Source organism: Ornithorhynchus anatinus, chromosome X2 (assembly GCF_004115215.2).
Source record: "Ornithorhynchus anatinus isolate Pmale09 chromosome X2, mOrnAna1.pri.v4, whole genome shotgun sequence".
Lineage (NCBI taxonomy): Eukaryota > Metazoa > Chordata > Mammalia > Monotremata > Ornithorhynchidae > Ornithorhynchus > Ornithorhynchus anatinus.
The window spans coordinates 23,331,929-23,350,711 of record NC_041750.1 but is presented as its reverse complement, the minus strand read 5'-3'; the positions used below and the strand labels follow the sequence as shown (position 1 = coordinate 23,350,711).

At 44.0% G+C, this 18,783-nt stretch overlaps 1 protein-coding gene across 4 annotated transcripts in view; it reads right to left on the bottom strand.

Annotated features, from left to right (window-relative positions):
• The window catches only part of PHACTR1 (phosphatase and actin regulator 1), a 326,807-nt gene that overhangs the window by 86,592 nt on the left and 221,432 nt on the right, over positions 1 to 18,783 (bottom strand). For all 4 annotated transcript variants that reach the window (XM_029053011.2, XM_029053012.2, XM_029053015.2 and 1 more), the window contains one exon: positions 6,679 to 6,843. In XM_029053011.2, the coding sequence (XP_028908844.1) occupies positions 6,679 to 6,843 (165 nt within the window). The remainder of the gene's footprint in view (positions 1 to 6,678; positions 6,844 to 18,783) is intronic.

Sequence of the window (18,783 nt, the reverse complement as noted above, 5' to 3'; positions counted from 1 at the left end):
AACTCTGTGGTAACGAAGGAAGAAAAGAGCCCTAAACAATGTCCGCCTGAGGTGGAGGGGTTGAAGAGAAGGTGGAGGCCAAGAGGCTCATCAGACCCTAGAAAGAACAGGCCTCCAAACCACGGGTTGCCGGGTTTAATAGTGCATGTCCGGTTAAGTGAATTGGAACAGTGCTACTGACTGGCTGATTGTGGAAGGCAGAGGATGAAAATGCTATTTAGCTTGAATGCAAACACTCTGTTTAGGATTTTGGACTTAGGAAGGCCTACTAGGTAAGCAATTTTTTTTTACCTTGTCCCAAAACAATCAATTAATAGTATTTACTGAGCACCTACTGTAAAGGAGCACTAAACTAAGTGCTTGCAAGAGCACAAAAAGGGCTAGAAGATACGATCTCCCACTATCCAGGAGCTTACAGTCTAGCGGGAGAGACTAAACACTTATATAAAGCGGGTTGGGTGCCTCAGTCCTTGAGGGTTACCCAAGTAGCTGAAAATAATCATAAATAAAAAAAACAAACAAAAAGGCAGCATATTTCAGAGAACATCCACGAGCCTTTACGTTTCACAGACCTTGAGCTGGGGACATTAAAGTAGCTGTCAACAGGCCCCCCGCGGCCCAAGTATTCAGCACCTGCATGTTTGAAATCTGAATTATGCATCTCAGCTAACCTCAGAGGGTTACTGCGGCCAGCTCCGCTCTGGCCTGTAGTCATGAATCTGTATGTCTGCTCACCTTCAGTTGAGAGAAGAGTGAAAAATTAATCAGGAGCAAGGGGAAGCTCATTTTCAGGGCCCTGAAGATCGGGAGGGCAATGAATACCAGAAGCTATCATCTTAGAGCTACAACCAAGTACTCAAATGGAGTGTGTGCATAAATACACCATCATAACAATCACAAACTATCAGAGGAAGCTACCAACAGCCTCTGGATTTGAATGGCAGAGACCAGTGCTTTTCCAAGGATCATCTTCATCTCCTGTCTTTCCTCTTTCCATAACTGTCCAAAAGTTCACAGGCATAGATAGGTCTTCTAGGTCCATCATTCCTGGTTGGCATTTCTTATTCAGTGCTTTGAGGTCACCTTTTATCTTAAAGCTACCGAACCACAGAACCTCTTTCTGGGGTTTCTATTTCCAGCGGTAGGAGCACCCTAGAATGGCAGCCTATTTTCACAGGGAAATTCATAATCAACAAAAGCAGCTTGAACTATTTATTCTTTAAATCTAAGTGGCAAACAGATTTCCTCTCACCGGAAGGCTAAGTGCGGTAAAACGATTGGCCGACCCACAAAACTACCTTAACATCGTAATGGCACACTTGTCACTTTCATCTTCGTGGATCAGGTGCTAAGCATAGCTGAGAGTATTAGAGTATTAGGCAAAATCTCTGAATAACTCGTATGGGAATGACAATAATAATAATAATGATAGTACTTGTTTAGTGCTTACTATTTGCCAAGCATTGTACAAAGGTTGGACATAGTCTCTGTCCTTCATCAGGCTTACAGTCTATGTTAGGTATTTTACAGATGAGGAAACCGAGGCATAGAGAAGTGACTTACCCAAGGCCACAGAGCGGGCAGCTTGAAGAACAGGGATGAGAGCCCAGGGCCCCTGACTTCCACTAAGCCACTCTACTTCACTCCGCTAATGACAGAGACATTGGGAAACATACTCTCAAAATGACAATGAGATTCTGAACAGTTTCTCAGAATCCGCATAATCCTACTGCCTGACAAACTCAAGATCAACCAAGGCTATGTGCCACTGCAAACAGACTTGCCACTGACAAAACAGAGCTGAATATGTCTCTGAATTCCTCTACCTAAGCAGCACCCTTACCAACGGGGTCGGTATCAACAAGATGGTAGAAAACTGAATCAAAAAGATTAGAATGCCTTAGTAAGACTGACACAGTTGAGACAGAGATGACATCAGGATTCAGGCCAAGCAAAGCCTTCAGAACTTAATGTCCAACCTCCCCCACAGCTGTTTGGTCGGCACCTCCCACTGACAGCCATCAGATGTTTAGAGCAGTTCCACTACCTGAAACTACTCCTGCTACAGTTATTATTATTAATTACCACACCTTCAAATCTGCCTGCTGCCAGCTCTCCCCATAGTCCTAACCTTTTTGAAATCTCACCTCCCCCCAAAGCTTTCCCTGATTATACTTTTTCTCCTCAGGTCACATCTTCGATCATATTTTTAGTCATATTTATTGAGCACTTACTGTGTGTGGAGCACTGTACTAAGTGCTTGGGAGGGTACAACGTAACAGAGTTGATAGACACATTCTCTGCCCCCGAAGAGCTTACAGTCTAGAGCAGGAGACAGGCACTAAATCCTCACTCCCATGCCCTCAAAACCACGCTTCTCGCTTACGTTCATATTGATTTACAAACACTATTTGAGCAATCTTCCTCTTTCTATACATCATTTTTGTTCGTCTCTGCGGCGTGACTTAGTGGAAAGAGCCTGGGCTTGAGAGTCAGAGGTCGTAGGTTCTAATCCCGGCTCTGGCACTTATCTGTTGTGTGACTCTGGGCAAGTCACTTAACTTCTCTGTGCCTCAGTTACCTCATCTGCAAGATGGGGATTAAGTCTGTGAGCCCCACGTGGGACAACCTGACTACCTTGTATCTACCCCAGTGCCTAGAACAGTGCTTGGCACATAGAAAGCACTTAACTAGTACCATAATTATTATTATTTTTATGTAAGCTTATTGTAAGTAGGAATCATGCCTTCCATCAGTATTATACTCTCCCCAGTGCATAGTACAGAGCACTGTGTACAGTAAATGTTCAAATATACTATTAATTGATGGAAAGAATATTACAGATGCTATATTACTGGAACTCGATATGGGCAAGGAACATGTCTACCAACTCTGTTCTACTGTACTCTCCCAAGTGCGTAGTACAGTCCTCTGCACACAGTAAGTGCTCAATATACCACACTGATTAATTTATTGACTGAAACTCAGTCACTCCTCCACCATCAAAGCAATGCTGATCACACTAGTCCTTCACTGAATAAAAATGTGAGGAGAATGGACTTTTGATGAGGTAAAGTCTTCCTTGTCACAGTACCTCCCTGACAACAAAAATAATAATAATGTTGGTATTTGTTAAGCACTTACTATATGCAGAGCACTGTTCTAAGCGCTGGGGTAGAAACAGGGTAATCAGGTTGTCCCACATGAGGCTCACAGTCTTAATCCCCATTTTACAGATGAGGGAACTGAGGCACAGAGAAGTTAAGTGACTTGCCCACAGTCACACAGTTGATGAGTGGTGGATCCGAGATTCGAACCCATGACCTCTGACTTCCAAGCCTGGGCTCTTTCCACTGAGCCACGTTGCATTGTGTACCTAGACTACTCATCTGTAATTGATTGAATACAACATTCTCAGTAATTTTGGTAAAAATCGGGTATCTAACCTGGGTCCAGGGACCAAACCCTTTTTAAAACATTGCTTCCATGGGAAAATGGGCTCAACATATAACATCTGAAGCCACTGTCAGGAAGCATTTATCTCATAAGCCTGTGAACTTCCTGTAATGATTACACAGAACTTCTTGGGGGTGTTAATTTGGTACCCTAGACTCACATTACATTCAGTTAAATCATGTACCACTTCTGACTTGTGGGCACCTTGCTGGCTGAATTTTATAGTGAATAAGTAGATCCCTCTATTTATCAAAGGGTGAATTCTTTTCATCTGAAGATAAGTTATCTTCCACCAATTGCTCCCTGTACCAGTGCGGTTGCAGCTGTTCTACTTATGCAAAAAAAAAAAAATCCCAACATTTTGTCAATGGACAAATCTAAAGGAGTATTTCTGGAAAAAGCCTATATTAGTCTCAAAGAGCACAGAGAGTTAAATATAGGTCAGAGAGCAAAAGAGCACTGACTAAGACAAAGTCAGTCAGATCCAATACTCGCCCTGCCTCAAAGGATTTCTGCTGGTTTTCCCATTCTGGGCCTCAAAGAAGAAAATCCCCAGGAAAAAAAAAACTAAAGTCGCTCTTTTTCCATTTTCATCAGCCCAATACAGCTTCACACCTGGTTCCTTTGTTAGAAGAGTTTCTGTTCTCTGAGCATCACCTTTCCGCGGTGGCATGCAAGACACCATACTAAGCTCTTGTGAAAGAACCCAAGATGTGACCCCTTGCTTCCATGAAGCTTACCCTCTCTCTAGGTTGGAAGATGCCTTTGCCTATCTTGTCTCTCTGCCCAGTGAAAGTGGAGTGGGAAGTGGGGTGATGGACTAGTGGTAGAGAGACCAGAGAGAACTTTTAGAATTGAATCATCTGGTTGGGTTGAATACATTAAGCAGAACAACTGGATTATTCCCATATTTCTTCACATAACTGCCTCCACCTTCTAATTCCCCCGGCCCCGATTTCTGCAGCACGGCCTAGGGACTGAGCACGAGTCTCGGAGTCAGAAGGACCCGGGTTCTGATCCCTGCTCTGCCACTCATCTGTTGTGTGACCTTAGGCAAGTCACTGAACTTTCACATGACTCAGTTAGCTCACCTGTCAAAAGGGGATTAAGACTGTGAGTCCCATCTGGTACATCGACTGTGTCCAGCTTGATTAGTTTGTATCTACCCCGGTGCTTGGTATTTGGCCTGGCACATAGTAAGCCCTTAACAAGTACAATTTAAAAAAATACCTTAAAACAAAAGTAGTGACAGCAGGGCATTTCAGGGTAGAAAGACAAGTAGGGTCAGGATGTGCAGGAAACAGATTTTGAGAAGGTGTCATTTTTGATAAATGTTTGCATGGGCTAGGAAGAGAAGAATGGGGTGGAGGTGACCATCGCTCAAAGTGTGCCTTTTATATAGAATAATAACAATAATAAAAAATTTGTTAAGCATTATGTGCCATTAGATGGTATTTCAGTGCTTACTGTGTGCAGAACACTGCTCTAAGCACTTGGGAGAGAACAATACAAATCAGTTAGCAGGCATTATCGCTGTCCATAAGGGGCTTTCAATCTAGTATGGGAGATAGTACAATAAATTACAGATAAGGGAAGCTACAGAAGATAATAATATGGACATAAGTGCTGTGAGGGATGGATGGGTGACTATCAAAATGCGAAGGGGTACGAATGCAAGTGCATAGGTGATGCAGAAGGGAAAAAAGGGTGGGGAGGTGAGAGGTTAGTTGGGGAAGGCTTCCTGGAGGAGATAGAATTTTAGTAGAATTATGAAGATAGGAAAGTGCCGGTCTGGTGGATACTTAGTACGGTGCCGGTACATAGTAAGCGCTTCACAAATAACATTATTATTAATGTCTGATGAGACGTTATAACTGAAAACCCAGTACATGCCTAGTGGTGTCGTGAGGAAGAGAGGCCTAGCTTCACTTTCTGCTCCCCCCCATTCCCTGATTAGTAGAAAGAGCACTAGGCCATGCCACTGTTTGGTGGGTGAAATACAAGTCAGCCTTTTCTCTTCTTTCCACTCTCCTTTCCTCTTCTGTTTTCCTTTTCCTTTCTCCTGCTCCCCTTATTGCTAGATGCAATTCCCTGCTTAATAGTCCCTCCCCTCTTCTGGGGTTGTCCTATTTCCTCATGTATCCTGTTACTATTAGAGAGATGGAATGGTGGTCTGGATGGGGTAGTGGATAGAGCACGGGCCTGGGAGTCAGAAGGTCATGGGTTCTAATTTCAGCTCCACCACTTGTCTGTGTGTGACTTTGGGCAAGTCACTTCATTTCTCTGGGCCTCAGTGTACATCATCTGTAAAATGGGGATTGAGACTGTGAGCCTCACATGGGACAGGGACTGTGTCCAGCCTGATTTGCTTGTATCACTCCAGAGCTTAGTACAGTTCCTGGCACATAGTAAGCGCTTCACAGATAATCCGCTTGCCAGCTGTGTTACCTTGGGCAAGTCACTTCACTTCTCTGTGCCTCAGTTACCTCATCTGTAAAATGGGGATTAAAACTGTTAGCCCCACGTGGGACAACCTGATCACCTTGTATCCCCCAGCGCTTAGAACAGTGCTTTGCACATAGTAAGCGCTTAACAAATACCACCATTTATTTTTTATTTACTGTCTGTTGAGACGTTATAACAGAAAATCCAGTACATGCCTATTGATATCATGAGGAAGTGAGGCCTGGCTTCGCTTCCTGTTCCCCTCTCTTTCTGCTTGGTTGCTTTTCATTATGTGCCACTAAATATGAAGTTAATACGTTTTCTCCCACTGACCTTTTCTTTATGCCATGGAATGATTTCTCTGTGCTCTGGCCTAGCATTTCCAATCAAGAGGAAAGCAACAGGAGTGTTTGGGTTACATAGAAATCTGTGCTGGGGACAGAGAACTGTGGGTAATAAGCCGCTCTCTGGAGAACAGAAGTGGGTGTACCTCTTCTCATATGGCCGTGTGTGTATGAAACGAAAATTGTAATTCTATTCCAAGGGGAAAATATATCAGAGAGAATACAGAAGATTGATGCAAATATTACAGAGCCTATTTTCTTTCCTATTGAAGCAGTTTTTTTTTTTTTTAAAAAAAAACTTAAATAGGCCTGCTACTTTCCACAGATAGCCTCTCTAGATCGGAAACAGTTATTGGAAATGGATTTCCTCACCTCATCTCATAAGTGAGTCAGCAAACAGCCCATCAGAAGGAAAATACAAAGAAGTTCTGACCTGCGGACGTGTGCTTGAACTTTTCACTTTTCTTCTTCCTCCATTTCCAAGGCTTGAAGATCCTTCCCAGGTTGGCAAATTTGCTTCTTCTCCTGATGGGAGGGGTGTGGGTGCCCGGTACCAGGGAGTCAGAGCGCATCGCAGCCAACCTCTCCACCTCCTCAGCTGGTTTTCCCCCGGAGAAGAGGAGGAAACAAAGTGAGAAGAGAAGGAAGTGTTAAAAATGAAAGCCTCACAGATGGCCAGCATTTTTCCATGGTTACGGGGAGCAGACATCACATGATGAGAGTTTTCTTTTCTCTTTTCTCATTTTGGAAGGAACTCTCCAGCAAGGCATTAGCAGTCAGCCATTCCGGAATCCGGACCCTGGAATGGGGCCCCCATTCCCACAACCGGAGACCGGCACTCACCAGCCCTATTTTCTGTGCCTCAGTTCCCTCATCTGTAAAATGGGGTTTGAGACTGTGAGCACCATTTGGGACAGGGACTGTTTCCAACCTAATTTGCTTAGTTCAGTGCTTGGAACATAGTAAGGGCTTAATACCATAATATATAAAACATATATTTATATATATATATACTGTTCCTACTGTCTGCCTTTAGGACATCGCTCCTTCAGTGTCCCGCTGTTACCTCAAACTTAACATGTACAAGACAGAATTCCTCATCCACTCCCCCAAACCCTTTCCTCCCCAAGACTTTCCCATCACTATATTCAACACCACCATCCTCCCTGTTTCAGGCACCCATAACCTTAACGATGTCCTCAACTCATCTCTCTCTTTCAACCCAGGCATTCCGTCTGTCACCAAATCCTGTCAGTTCTACTTTCACAACAACTTTAGAATCCACTCCTTCCTCTCCATCCGTACTGCTACTATGAACTTATCCTATCACACCTTGACTACTGCATCAGCCTCCCTGACCTCCCTGCCTCTCTCCCTTCTCCAATCCACATTGCACTCTGCTGCCTGGATCATTTTTTTCTCAAAAAATGTTCGGTCAACATCTCCCCACCCTGTCAAAGCCCATTCATCTCCATGTCAAACAGAAACTCCTTATGGCTGTCTTTAAGGCAATTAGTCTGCTCTCCCCCTCCTACCTTGCTGATCTCTTACTACAACCAGTCCATACACTTCACCGCTGTATCCCTTACAGCTCTAAGGATCGTCAAACGACTACAGAGATTATCATTCATGTCAGTGTTAGAGGAGTAACAGATTCCTCAGAATTAAGCACAATAAAGTTACCACAGTACGAAATTAGGCAGCTTTAAAACCTGGGGTGATAGACCATCATTTGTAACAATATAATTACATTCACCACTTAAATGAGTCCTTTTTAAATGCATTATTGATTAGATTCAAGTTGTGGTTCTCCGGTACAGTCTATATTTTGGCCTCAGGGGGACACTAAGCATTATTTAAGTTGAATTTATTTATTTAATAAAAAATATGTGAGCAACTTTTTTTAAACTCATTTGATTAGATAGCTTTCCTCGTTACATTATTCCATTTTCGGAGGCGGCAACAATTTGGGATATCGTCGGAAGAAAATTTCACGCAGTTTGTGGAAAAGGCAGAGAAACAAAGGAGGCACAGAAGGAGGGGTGTGGGGGAAGGGAAGGAATTAAAAGGAGAGAGGAAGGGAAAGGGATGGAGAGGGAAGAAGCGGGAGAGAAGCGAGGAAGAGGGGTATGTGAATGTGATTGGAGTTAGACATGGGTGGGGAAGGGAAAAGAAGAGAAACCTTGATGAGAACATATTTTCTCCTGTTGAAAGAGAGTCAGGGACAGAAGTCTTTATTTGCTGAGGTGGGGTCTCACATAAGGGAGTGTGCGGACAGTGGACTTTACTAGTGTTCACGTGGACACAAAGCAGAGGTGATGCATCACCTCTGAAAATTGGAGCATGGTGTTGAGCAAGTCAGGGTGAGAAAGAGGGCAAGCCAAAAGACCCAACAGGGTTTTGACCTATTACCTTCAGAACTAAATGGTGTTGGCATGACTTCACTGCCCCTCGTAAGGGTTGGAACCAGAGCAGATCCATGAAGAGGCGAAAAGCAGCATGGTTGAGTGGAAAGAGCATGTGTCTGAGAGTTGCAGGACCTGGATTCTCACCCCTGCTTTGCCACTTGTCCGCTGTGTGAACTTGGACAAATCCCTTCAAATTTCTCTGTGCCTTAAACGTTCAGGCATCATCTGTTAAATGGGGATTAAATACCGGTTCTCCTTCCTACTTAGACAGTAAGTCCTATATTGGGACAGCAACCGTGTCCGACCTGATTATCTTGTATCTACCCCAGTGCTTAGTAGAGTACTTGGCATAAAGGAAGCACTTTATAAGTACCACAGTTATTATTATAAAGGGTGCCCAAGGCTGAAGCAGAATTAGCTGCCCGAGCTGAGAGTCTGCTTTTCATTGTGGTTTGAAATGAGCTGGTTTCACAGGCTTGTTTCTACAGGATTGACAACTATATCTACTAATAATAATAACTGTGGCATTTGTTAAGCACTTACGTTGTGCCAAGCACCGTACTAAACACCAGGGTAGATACAAGGTAATTGGGTTGGACTCAGTCCCTTCCCGCATTGGGCTCACAGTCTTAATCCCCATTTTTACAGATAAGGTAACGGGGCACAGAGGAGTAAAGTGACTTGCCCAAGGTCACACAGCAGACAAGTGGAAGAGCTGGGATTGGAAACCAGGTCTTACTGACTCCCAGTCCTGTGCTCTATCCATTAGACCACATGGTCTGTGGCTGGGTGACCTGCCCATCACCCGGTGCCTAGCAGTGTTCTTGTGTCCTGATCGCCCTGCAACGGTTCTCCCCACAGCTCCAGTTCTGACCTTCTTTTCTCCCCCAGCTGCCTCGGTGGCTCCACACTCTGACCCTCTTGTCTGGCCAGCTTCTCCTAGACTGCAAGCTCAACGTGGGCAGGGTCTGTGTCTGTTTATTGTTACACTGTACTCTCCCAAGAGTATGGCGCCTGCCACATAATAAGTACTTAAACACCACAATTATTATTATTAGAGGTTATCCAATACAAGAGTTGTATTAGAGTTATCCAAAATAACTGACAGATAGGAAAATGTAGGAAAGGGGGCTATTTACACGAATTAGCGCTGGACTAATTGGGGACATAAGATACGTACCTAAGTGCTAGGGGACATTGAAAGCATACAAGCGATCAGATGGTGCCGAAGTGTTCAAGTGACAGTTGTCGGGTTCTCTGACTTGGAGAGAATAGATATGACTGGGGAGTGACAGGACTCCCAGAGGTAGTGGTGGTTGCTGATGGCACTGTAGCCACTCTTACCAGTTCCAAGACATCATTGTGGCATCGGCCCTCCCAAAACTAGTAGTTCTGCTGACCTGAAGCAGTGAAAGCGGTGCTCAGGTCCAAGAGTTTCTCCTTTAGCCATCTGAAATGTGGATGCCAAGGAATGGGTTGCTCCTAAAATAGGTGGTTGTCTGATTTTATACCGGATAGTCCAGTTTTCGGCCGCTCTGTCTCCTGCCTTGTACTGATAATGACAGATACCCCTTACGTCCAGTAATTTTATTGTCAGTGCTCAGCCTTGCTCCACGTCTGCTCCCGTCAGCTTGGAAATGGGCCCCGGTTTCACAAGGACCCAGGAGGGGAAGGGAAAGGAGATCTCGGGGTGGGAGGGGTGGTTCAGAGGTGGCCCTGCAGAAGTGCTCTAAGCGCTGGGGATTTCTGAAAACGGTCCTTCGTGACGTTATTACATGACTTTGTGTATCTAATGTTAAATGCATGACCTAATAGGCAGCCAATAATTCCAGGTCAGCAAAAGGGCATCTGTTACTCATCAGTGGCTTCCTTCCCCAAGTTGTACCCGCTACGGAACATTTCACCAACCATCCCAGCTCTGCCACTTAGCTGTGTGACTGTGGGCAAGTCACTTAACTTCTCTGTGCCTCAGTTACCTCATCTGTAAAATGGGGATTAAGACTGTGAGCCCCACGTGGGACAACCTGATTCCCCCGTGTCTACCCCAGCGCTTAGAACAGTGCTCTGCACATAGTAAGCGCTTAACAAATACCAACATTATTATGTTTGGTTACCAGTGTGTACCTGAAGCTGCTCAATTCTCCCATAATCAAAATAACATAGTGGAATTCCTCTTTTATAATCAGGTTCTCTCCTGCCGGGACACTCTCTTGCAGAAGCTTCCTATGTGGAGTACTGGAGTTTGAAGTTCTGTGGAACTTCTCTCTACCATTCTTTCCGCAACCTTGGTTTTCAAGGTCAGAAAGCCTTCTCAACCTTCAGAATGCAACAATAGCTCGTTCACCACAGGGACTCTGAAACTGCTCCTCTAACCACAGTCCCAGATGGCTCTTATTGTATTTACCATTGCTCTGTTGTTTTGTGTGTGTGTGTGTGTTTTTATTGTTTCATCTTTCCCTAGTGTTTCTGTTGCCCGCCCCTTCTCCCTCACAGCATATTCTTAGACTGTGAGTCCCTTCGGGGCCGGGGATTAGGTTTAATTCTCTCTCATGTGTTTTTCCCAGTATTTTGTGCAGTGCTTTGCACTCAATCAATCAATGGTATTTGAGTGCTCACTGTATGTACAGCACTTTAGTTAGTCCTTGGGAAAGTCCAATACGATCAAAGTGGGAGGTAGCATCCCTTTTTACAAGGAGCTTACAGTCTAGAGGGGGAGAAAGTCGTTAAAATAAATTACAGTCGGGGGAGGCATTGATTAAGTACTCGCAGTAAACCCCAGGCCAATGGTTCTCTGAAATGTTTCAGCTCTCAGGCTGCAGCTTGAATGGATTGGGGGTGGTTGGTTGGGTGAGAGGGCATTTCAGGAGGCCATCACATGTTTGGCGGACACATGAATTACTTACCTCTGGGTCACTCTCCAAAATGCAAAGTGGAGGGGGAAGGCGTGGAGGTGGGAAAAGAGCCCCAGTGGATATTTAGCCAGGAGGGCCCTGCTGCACATCAGTCAATCAATCCATTGTATTTATTGAGCACTTTCTAAGTGCAGAGCACTGTACTAAATGCTTGGGAGAGTACAGATAGAACATATTCCCTGCCCACAGTGAGTTAACAGTCTAGAGGGAGTTTATAGCTCGCTTTCATTCTTTCCATCAATCGTATTTTCTTGACCCCTTACTGTGTGCAGAGCACTGTACTAAGCGCTTGGGAACGTGCAATGCAATAGACAGTAACTGCAAATCTAAGGTCGGTTTGGCATTAGTGCAGACTCAAGATTAAAAGGACACCAGAGCCTCCAAACTACCTTTAACTCTGAGCACCAACGGCCTCGCTTGAAACCAACTTCCTTTCACCGAATACACAAAAGTGAAACCTTAAAATAACAAGAATGGCCTAAAGGGGGAATCTCCTTCTAGCAAGAGGAATCAAGGCGCTAATGCTAATGCCCACTAAATGCTCTTAATTGCTTCCATAAGAAGAGAGCGCTAAATAAAAGAATTCTAAACAAATTGGTTTCCCCATTAGAACTAATGTAAAGTGCATTAATGCTGTTCCGAGATACCAAAAAAGTGACCAAAACATTAAAAAGAATATGATTAAAAACCCACAATAGTTAAGTAATCAAATAGCAGTGTAAATGTGTACCATTAATTGTAGATAAGTAGAGTACTTAATTTTAAAAGTGTTATCTCTCCCATCCCAGGCAACAGAAAAGCTCCTTGGACTTGCAGATCTGCCATTATCTACGCTAAGTAGCTGTCTTTATGTACTGCTAAATTGAAATGGGCTTTAACTACATTAAGACGTAAAAATACTTCCAAGGAGGGGAAGGGAAGTGCTTAAACTGAGGTCAACTTTTGCAACATTATAAACTCCCCTGCCCTTTCAAGTCTTACATCTCTCCTCATCTTCAAAACCCTACTTAAAAAAAGTTATCTCCAACAGGACGCCTTCACTAAGCTCTCATTTCCTTCTGCCCTGTCTGTGCACTTGGGTCTGTATTCCTTCATCACTTTGACACCTCATAACCTTCCCACCCACAGCGTGACTCAGGGGAAAGAACCCGGGCTTGGGAGTCAGAGGTCACGGGTTCGAATCCCGACTCTGCCGCTTGTCAGCTGTGTGACTGTGGGCAAGTCACTTCACTTCTCTGTGTCTCAGTGACCTCATCTGTAAAATGGGGATTAACTGTGAGCCTCACGTGGGACAACCTGATGACCCTGTATCTCCCCCAGTGCTTAGAACGGTGCTCTGCACATACTAAGTGCCTAATAAATGCTAACATTATTATTAATTTCCCCATAATCTGCTGCTTCCCCTCTCTGTAAGCAGCATGGCCTAGTGGATGGAGCACGGGCCTCGGAGTCACAAGGTCTTGGGTTTTAATTCCAGCTCCGTCGCTTGTCTACTGTGTGACCTTGGGCAATTCACTTCACTTCTCTGTGCCTCAGTTCTCTCATCTGTAAAATGATGATTAAGACTGTGTACGCTATGTAGAACAGGGACTGTGCCCAACCCGATTATCTTGTGTCTACCCCTGGGAGTTAGAAGGACCTGGATTCTAGAACAAACTCTGCCATGTCTGCTGTGTTACCTTGGGCTAATCACTTAACTTCTCTGTGCTTCACTTATCTCATCTGTAAACTGTGGATTACGACTGAGAGCTCCTCGTGGGACAGACACTGTATCCAACCTGATTAACTTTTATCTACCCCAGCGCTTAGAACAGTACCTGGCACATAGTAAGTCCTTAACAAATACCATTATTATTATTTAATGTCTTTCTCCCTCATTAGACCTCCAACTCCTTGAGGACAGGGACCACGTCTACCGATTCTATTGTATCCTCCCAAGTGCTCTGCTCACAGTAAGAGCTCAATAAATGCTACTGATGGATCGATCATCTCAAAACAAGAGAATGCATTAAAAATTGAAACAGCACTCAAAGAAGAGTTGTAACAGGAGAGGGATGCATTACAAATCCCAATCAGGTGGTCACCATTTCTGTAATGAGCATTTACACATTTTTTTAGGAGTTTTCACGAACCATCATTTATGATTGTTTCCCTGTATTTTTTTTTAATGATTTATTTTTACTGTTCTAAACGCTGGGGTAAATTCAAGTGAATTAGGTTGGACATTCCCTGCCCCACATGGGGCTCGTGGTCTAAGAAGGAGGGAGAACAGGAGAACAGAGGTGCAGAGAAGTTAAGTGACTTGCCCAAGATCACACCACAAGCAGTGTGCAGAGCTGGGAATAAAACTCAGGTGCTCTGACTCCCAGGGCCATGCTTTTTCCACTACACCAAGCTGCTTCTCTTAGACCTCTCCCACTCTTTCACACTAACCTGAGGAACTGTGGGTATGGCCACTTCCCTACCTGCCTCAGTGTGTCCCTGTTAATAAGACATTCTTTTCCCTCTTAGAATATGGGCCTCATGCAAGACAGTGACTGAGTCTCATCTGAGTGTTCCAGCACTCAGAGGAACATAGTATTTAATAAGCATCATCATCATTAATCTGGTTACTCCAAAATCTGTACCATCCATGCTACAGTAAACTATCATAACTGGTGAGGCAATCTCTCACAGAACTACTCCAAGCCTTCAGTAGAAGTTAGCTTTTAACACTGCTGAATCAGTAGGCATTTATCTGAGTCCCTGTGGAAATTTCTTGACAATCTCTTTTATGTGTTTTTCAGTACCAGAGGGGCCTATGTCCCCACCTTCAATTCAGACAATTGACTTTTTGCCGCCACCAGCTTTGAGCTTTTCCCCTCACCGATTCCCACGTTGGTGGATTTGTTCCTTTCGCTTCAGTTCAGAATGAGTAGTTATGGATAACAGTTCTGTGCCTTGAGATTCCCAAATCAGAAATGACACAAACTCCTGACATAGAATGACCTGCAATTCTGCAAAAAAATGACCCCCCCACACCAAAAAAAAAATATCTTTCCAGTAGAAAGGGAAAGCAGATAGGTTTAGGTTCAGCTATACCACTGAGCCTTTCCATGTTGAAATTACCATAGGACCTGAACAAGAGCCCAATTTTCTGGCCTAAGAAGAAACACATCACCATTTCCATAGGGGAAAGAAAACAATTTCATCATTTTAAGATGTCTGTAAACAAGTTGACCAAAAGGTAAAGAATAATTAGAATTTGTCCATCACGGCAGACATCAAATAAAAGGATTTTGGTTTTGGTAAAAAAAGAATCTATTTTATGAGCATCTGTTTCAACCACTGAAACTGCCTGAGGACTGATGTATAAATATATTAATCCATAAGGGGAAAGTAACTGAGTTTTAGTATTGTTTTTCTTTCACTATAGCTTTCTATTTGGGACAAATGTTTTCAGATACACAAAATTGTTTTATAACCTGCTTGCTGGATTCTCACTAGCATAAGAAATTCTCTGTTTGTTTTTAATTCACAGTGGCTGTAGTTCATGAATTAGTGTGAAAGGAGGAAATGTCCATTTGGAACATAGAAAAACAGGTGCAGCTAAAAGATGAATGGAATCCAGCAGAGAAGCTTCAAATTAAAGAAAGTAGCTAGGGCTTGGGGGAATATCAGCTTGCGAGGTGAAAAATCCCTAGGAGACAATCCAATTCAGAAAATCAGAAACTGCAGCCCCTGGGACACGTTCAAAACTTTCTTTTTAGGTCACTCATAACCCCAGTGAGGAAGTCTTTGGAAAACTGTCCAAAACAGAACTGCTCAACTTTTCATCCAAACTTTTTCTCCTCTTGTTTTTCCCAAAGTCTAGACAACACCACTATCCTTCCGAGCTCACAAGCCCATAACTTTGACATTGTCCTCTCGTTATCTCTCTCATTCAACCAACCTATTCAAGATGTCACAAAATCCTGTCCGTTCTATATTCACAACATTGCTAAAATCTGCCCTTTTCTCTCCAAACTGCTACTCTGCTGATTCAAGCACTTATCCTATTTTGCTTAAACTACTGCATCCCTCTCCTCACTGACCTCCTTGCCTCCCATCTTTCCCCACTACAGCCCATACTTCACTCTGCTGCCTGGATCATTTTTCCAAAAAAACCCCACTCAGTCCATATCTCCCCACTCCTCAAACCACCTCCACTAGCTGCCTATCCATCTCTGCATCAAAGAGAAACTCCACGCGATTGATTGGCTTTAAAGCCATCGGCTTGACTCCTCCTATTTTACCTTGCGGATCTTCTGTTACAACTCAGCCCACATCTTTCATGACTCCAACACCAATTTATTCATTTTACCTTGATCTCATCTACCTCATCTCCAAACCCCTTGTCCAAATCCTCCCTCTGACCTAGAACTCCCACCCCGCTCACTATATGACAGACCACCACCCTCTTCCACCTTCAAAGACTTATTAGTCACATCTCCAGGAGGTCTTCTGCAATCAAGCCTTCTTTTCCCCAACTCCCTCTCCATTCTGCATTGCCTGGATCTATACCCTTTATTCACCCTACCCTCATCTCCGAAGCACTTATTTACAGATCTGTAATTTGTTTATTTATATTAATTCTTTGTCTCCCCATCTAGGACTGTAAGCTCACTGTGGACAGGAAACTTATCTACCAGCTCTGTTGCACTTTACTCTAAGTGCTTAATACAGTCAATCATATTTCTGTGTGCAGAGCACTCTACTAAGTGCTTGGGTGAGTACAGTATAACAATAAACAGACACGTTTCCCTGCCCACAATGAGCGTTTCTGCACAGAAGTGCTCAATTAATACCACTGATTGATTGATTGAAAGAGAAGGATATTTTATGGGACACAGGAGTCCACTGGTTGAGCACTGGTTGAGTCCACTTGTATTGGAAATGGGTCTACCAACTCTGCTGTACTCTACCGAGCGCTTACTACAATGCTGTGCACACTATAAATGCTCAATAAACACCGGTTCGATGGATTGATTTATATTTTGAAGAACGCTGACCACGGTGCAGTGGTGACACTATCTCTAGAAAAACCAACCTCTGTGGGCAGGATGCTGTTGCTCAGCACCGGCTTAAGGATTTATATCACCCTCTTCAGTCCCTCACTTTGGTCCTACTCTCTGAGGCTGAAGGTCAGGGATGAGCTCTAGGACAAGGTGTACAATCTAAGATACAGTGACATCTGCCGTCCCTCCTACACCAATTCAACCTCGAAATGGGGACCAAACCAAAGGTTTGGTGGCAGGTGGGCTGCCCTCCCCTTTAAGATGACCTGCCCGGTCTTGTCTGCAAGGCTGGAAATGGTAACCCCAAGAGGGCATGGAAGGTGGAACTGAAAGGAAGTGGAGAGGAAGAGGATTGCCCTTCCCCCTCTTTCCCTGGTCCCAGAAAGTCAATTAAAATACACAAGGGCCAAGCAAGGGAGGCCACTCTCAGAATCGTGTAATTTTCTTTATTCATTATCCTTCTTTCCCTCACACTCCACCCCAGGCTCCACTAGGAAGGAAGAATGACCCTCTCCTTCCTACATGACACTAGAGACAGGAGAGTATCAACCCACTCAACAATTTCCTTCCAGGAAAAAAAATATATGCCCCTAGGAGACGTAGACTTGATTTTCAGAGGCCTCCACCTCTACCAAAGCCCCCCCAGGCCACACTCAATTAGGCATATTCGAAATCCAGTCGCTGTCCCTTGGACTTTGTGTTATTAAAGGTTTGTCAGCCTTTAAACGGCCAAGAGGCTCTGGCCCATTGCACAGCCTGCAGTGTTTCTGCTTTGGTAAAAGCAGCTGCATCAATCACCAGGCATGGGAAATATACATTTACATGCTTTTATTTTGGCCGAGGGGGAGATAAAGGCAAAACAAAAAGATCATTTAAGGGTGTGCTTAGCCCTCTTTTCTCTCCCTCCCTTATTGCTTAACCCTGCAGTGCAACTCAAGCAGTAAAAACAAACTGGCTCTTGCTAGCAGCCTCACCCAGCCCTAGAAGTTTAGCCCTGTGCAGGACCCTAAAACACGCACACGGATGCACACACTTCATTTAAGGAAGGCAGCAACCACGCTGTTACCCTAAACAACTTCTGGGTCCTTGTCAGACATATACTAATGATTAGATCCAGTAATGTGTCAAACACCTTCACAGACAGATCTCTGCCTGTAGAAAACAGGGATCCGAAAAAATGGTTAGTCACACCTCAGACAGGGCTTGGAAAGACACAAAAGCTCTAAGTCCCCAGAGACCGTGAAATGTGTCAGTCATCATCCTCAGGTTCTTCCCCAGTGCTTACTCCAGTGCTCTGCACCAAGTGCTCCTGCAAAAGTCATGACTAAATGACAATAATAAAAGAGAGACCTCCGGTCACACAAGCACACTGGCCTGAAAGGCAGACACAGACCAAGAGCTGTTGAGAACCACAGAAAAAGCGCAGCAGGGAGAGAAAGAAAAATTGAGAAACACGAAGAGAAGAGACGTAGGAAATTATCTATCTGACCCTGGTGGTGAGCGGCATTCTCTGACGATATAGATTCTAGCACAGCAGCCTGATAATTTGTGAGTTATGTTCGGGCTGTGTGATTTGGGAATGTAATAGAAAACCAGTGTGGCCTAGTGGAAGACCTGGGAGTCAAGGGACCGAGTTTCTAATCCTGCCTCTACTAATTGCTTGCTGTGTGACCTTGGGCAAGTCACGTAACTTCTCTTTGCTTCAGTTTCCTCAACTGTAAAATGGGGATTCAACATCTGTTCTCCCTCCAACTTTAGACCGTGGGCCTCGTGTGGAACAGGGACTGATCTGACCTAATTGACTTATACCCACCCCAGGGCTTAAAACAGTGTTTGACACATACTAAGCTCTTAATAAGTACCCACAAAATGAATAAAAAACAAACAAGAAAGTAAGTTCGGAAATAGGCACATTTTACCACAGTGCTTTACACTAACATTACTGCTATGACATTATGAATTGTAATTCTGTAGAGGGGTAAATATTTCAGGGATTCTGTCATCTCTGTCTTACCTGCCACAGACCAGATCCGCTCTCCCTTCCAACTAGATCATTCTAATTATAATATTAACAATATTATTATTAAAATGAGGCTGGAAAGAGAAGACCCCAGAATTCTAATATCTGAGCCACACCCTACTAGAAATTCTTCTCTCTAAATCCGATAAACTCCAGCTGCAG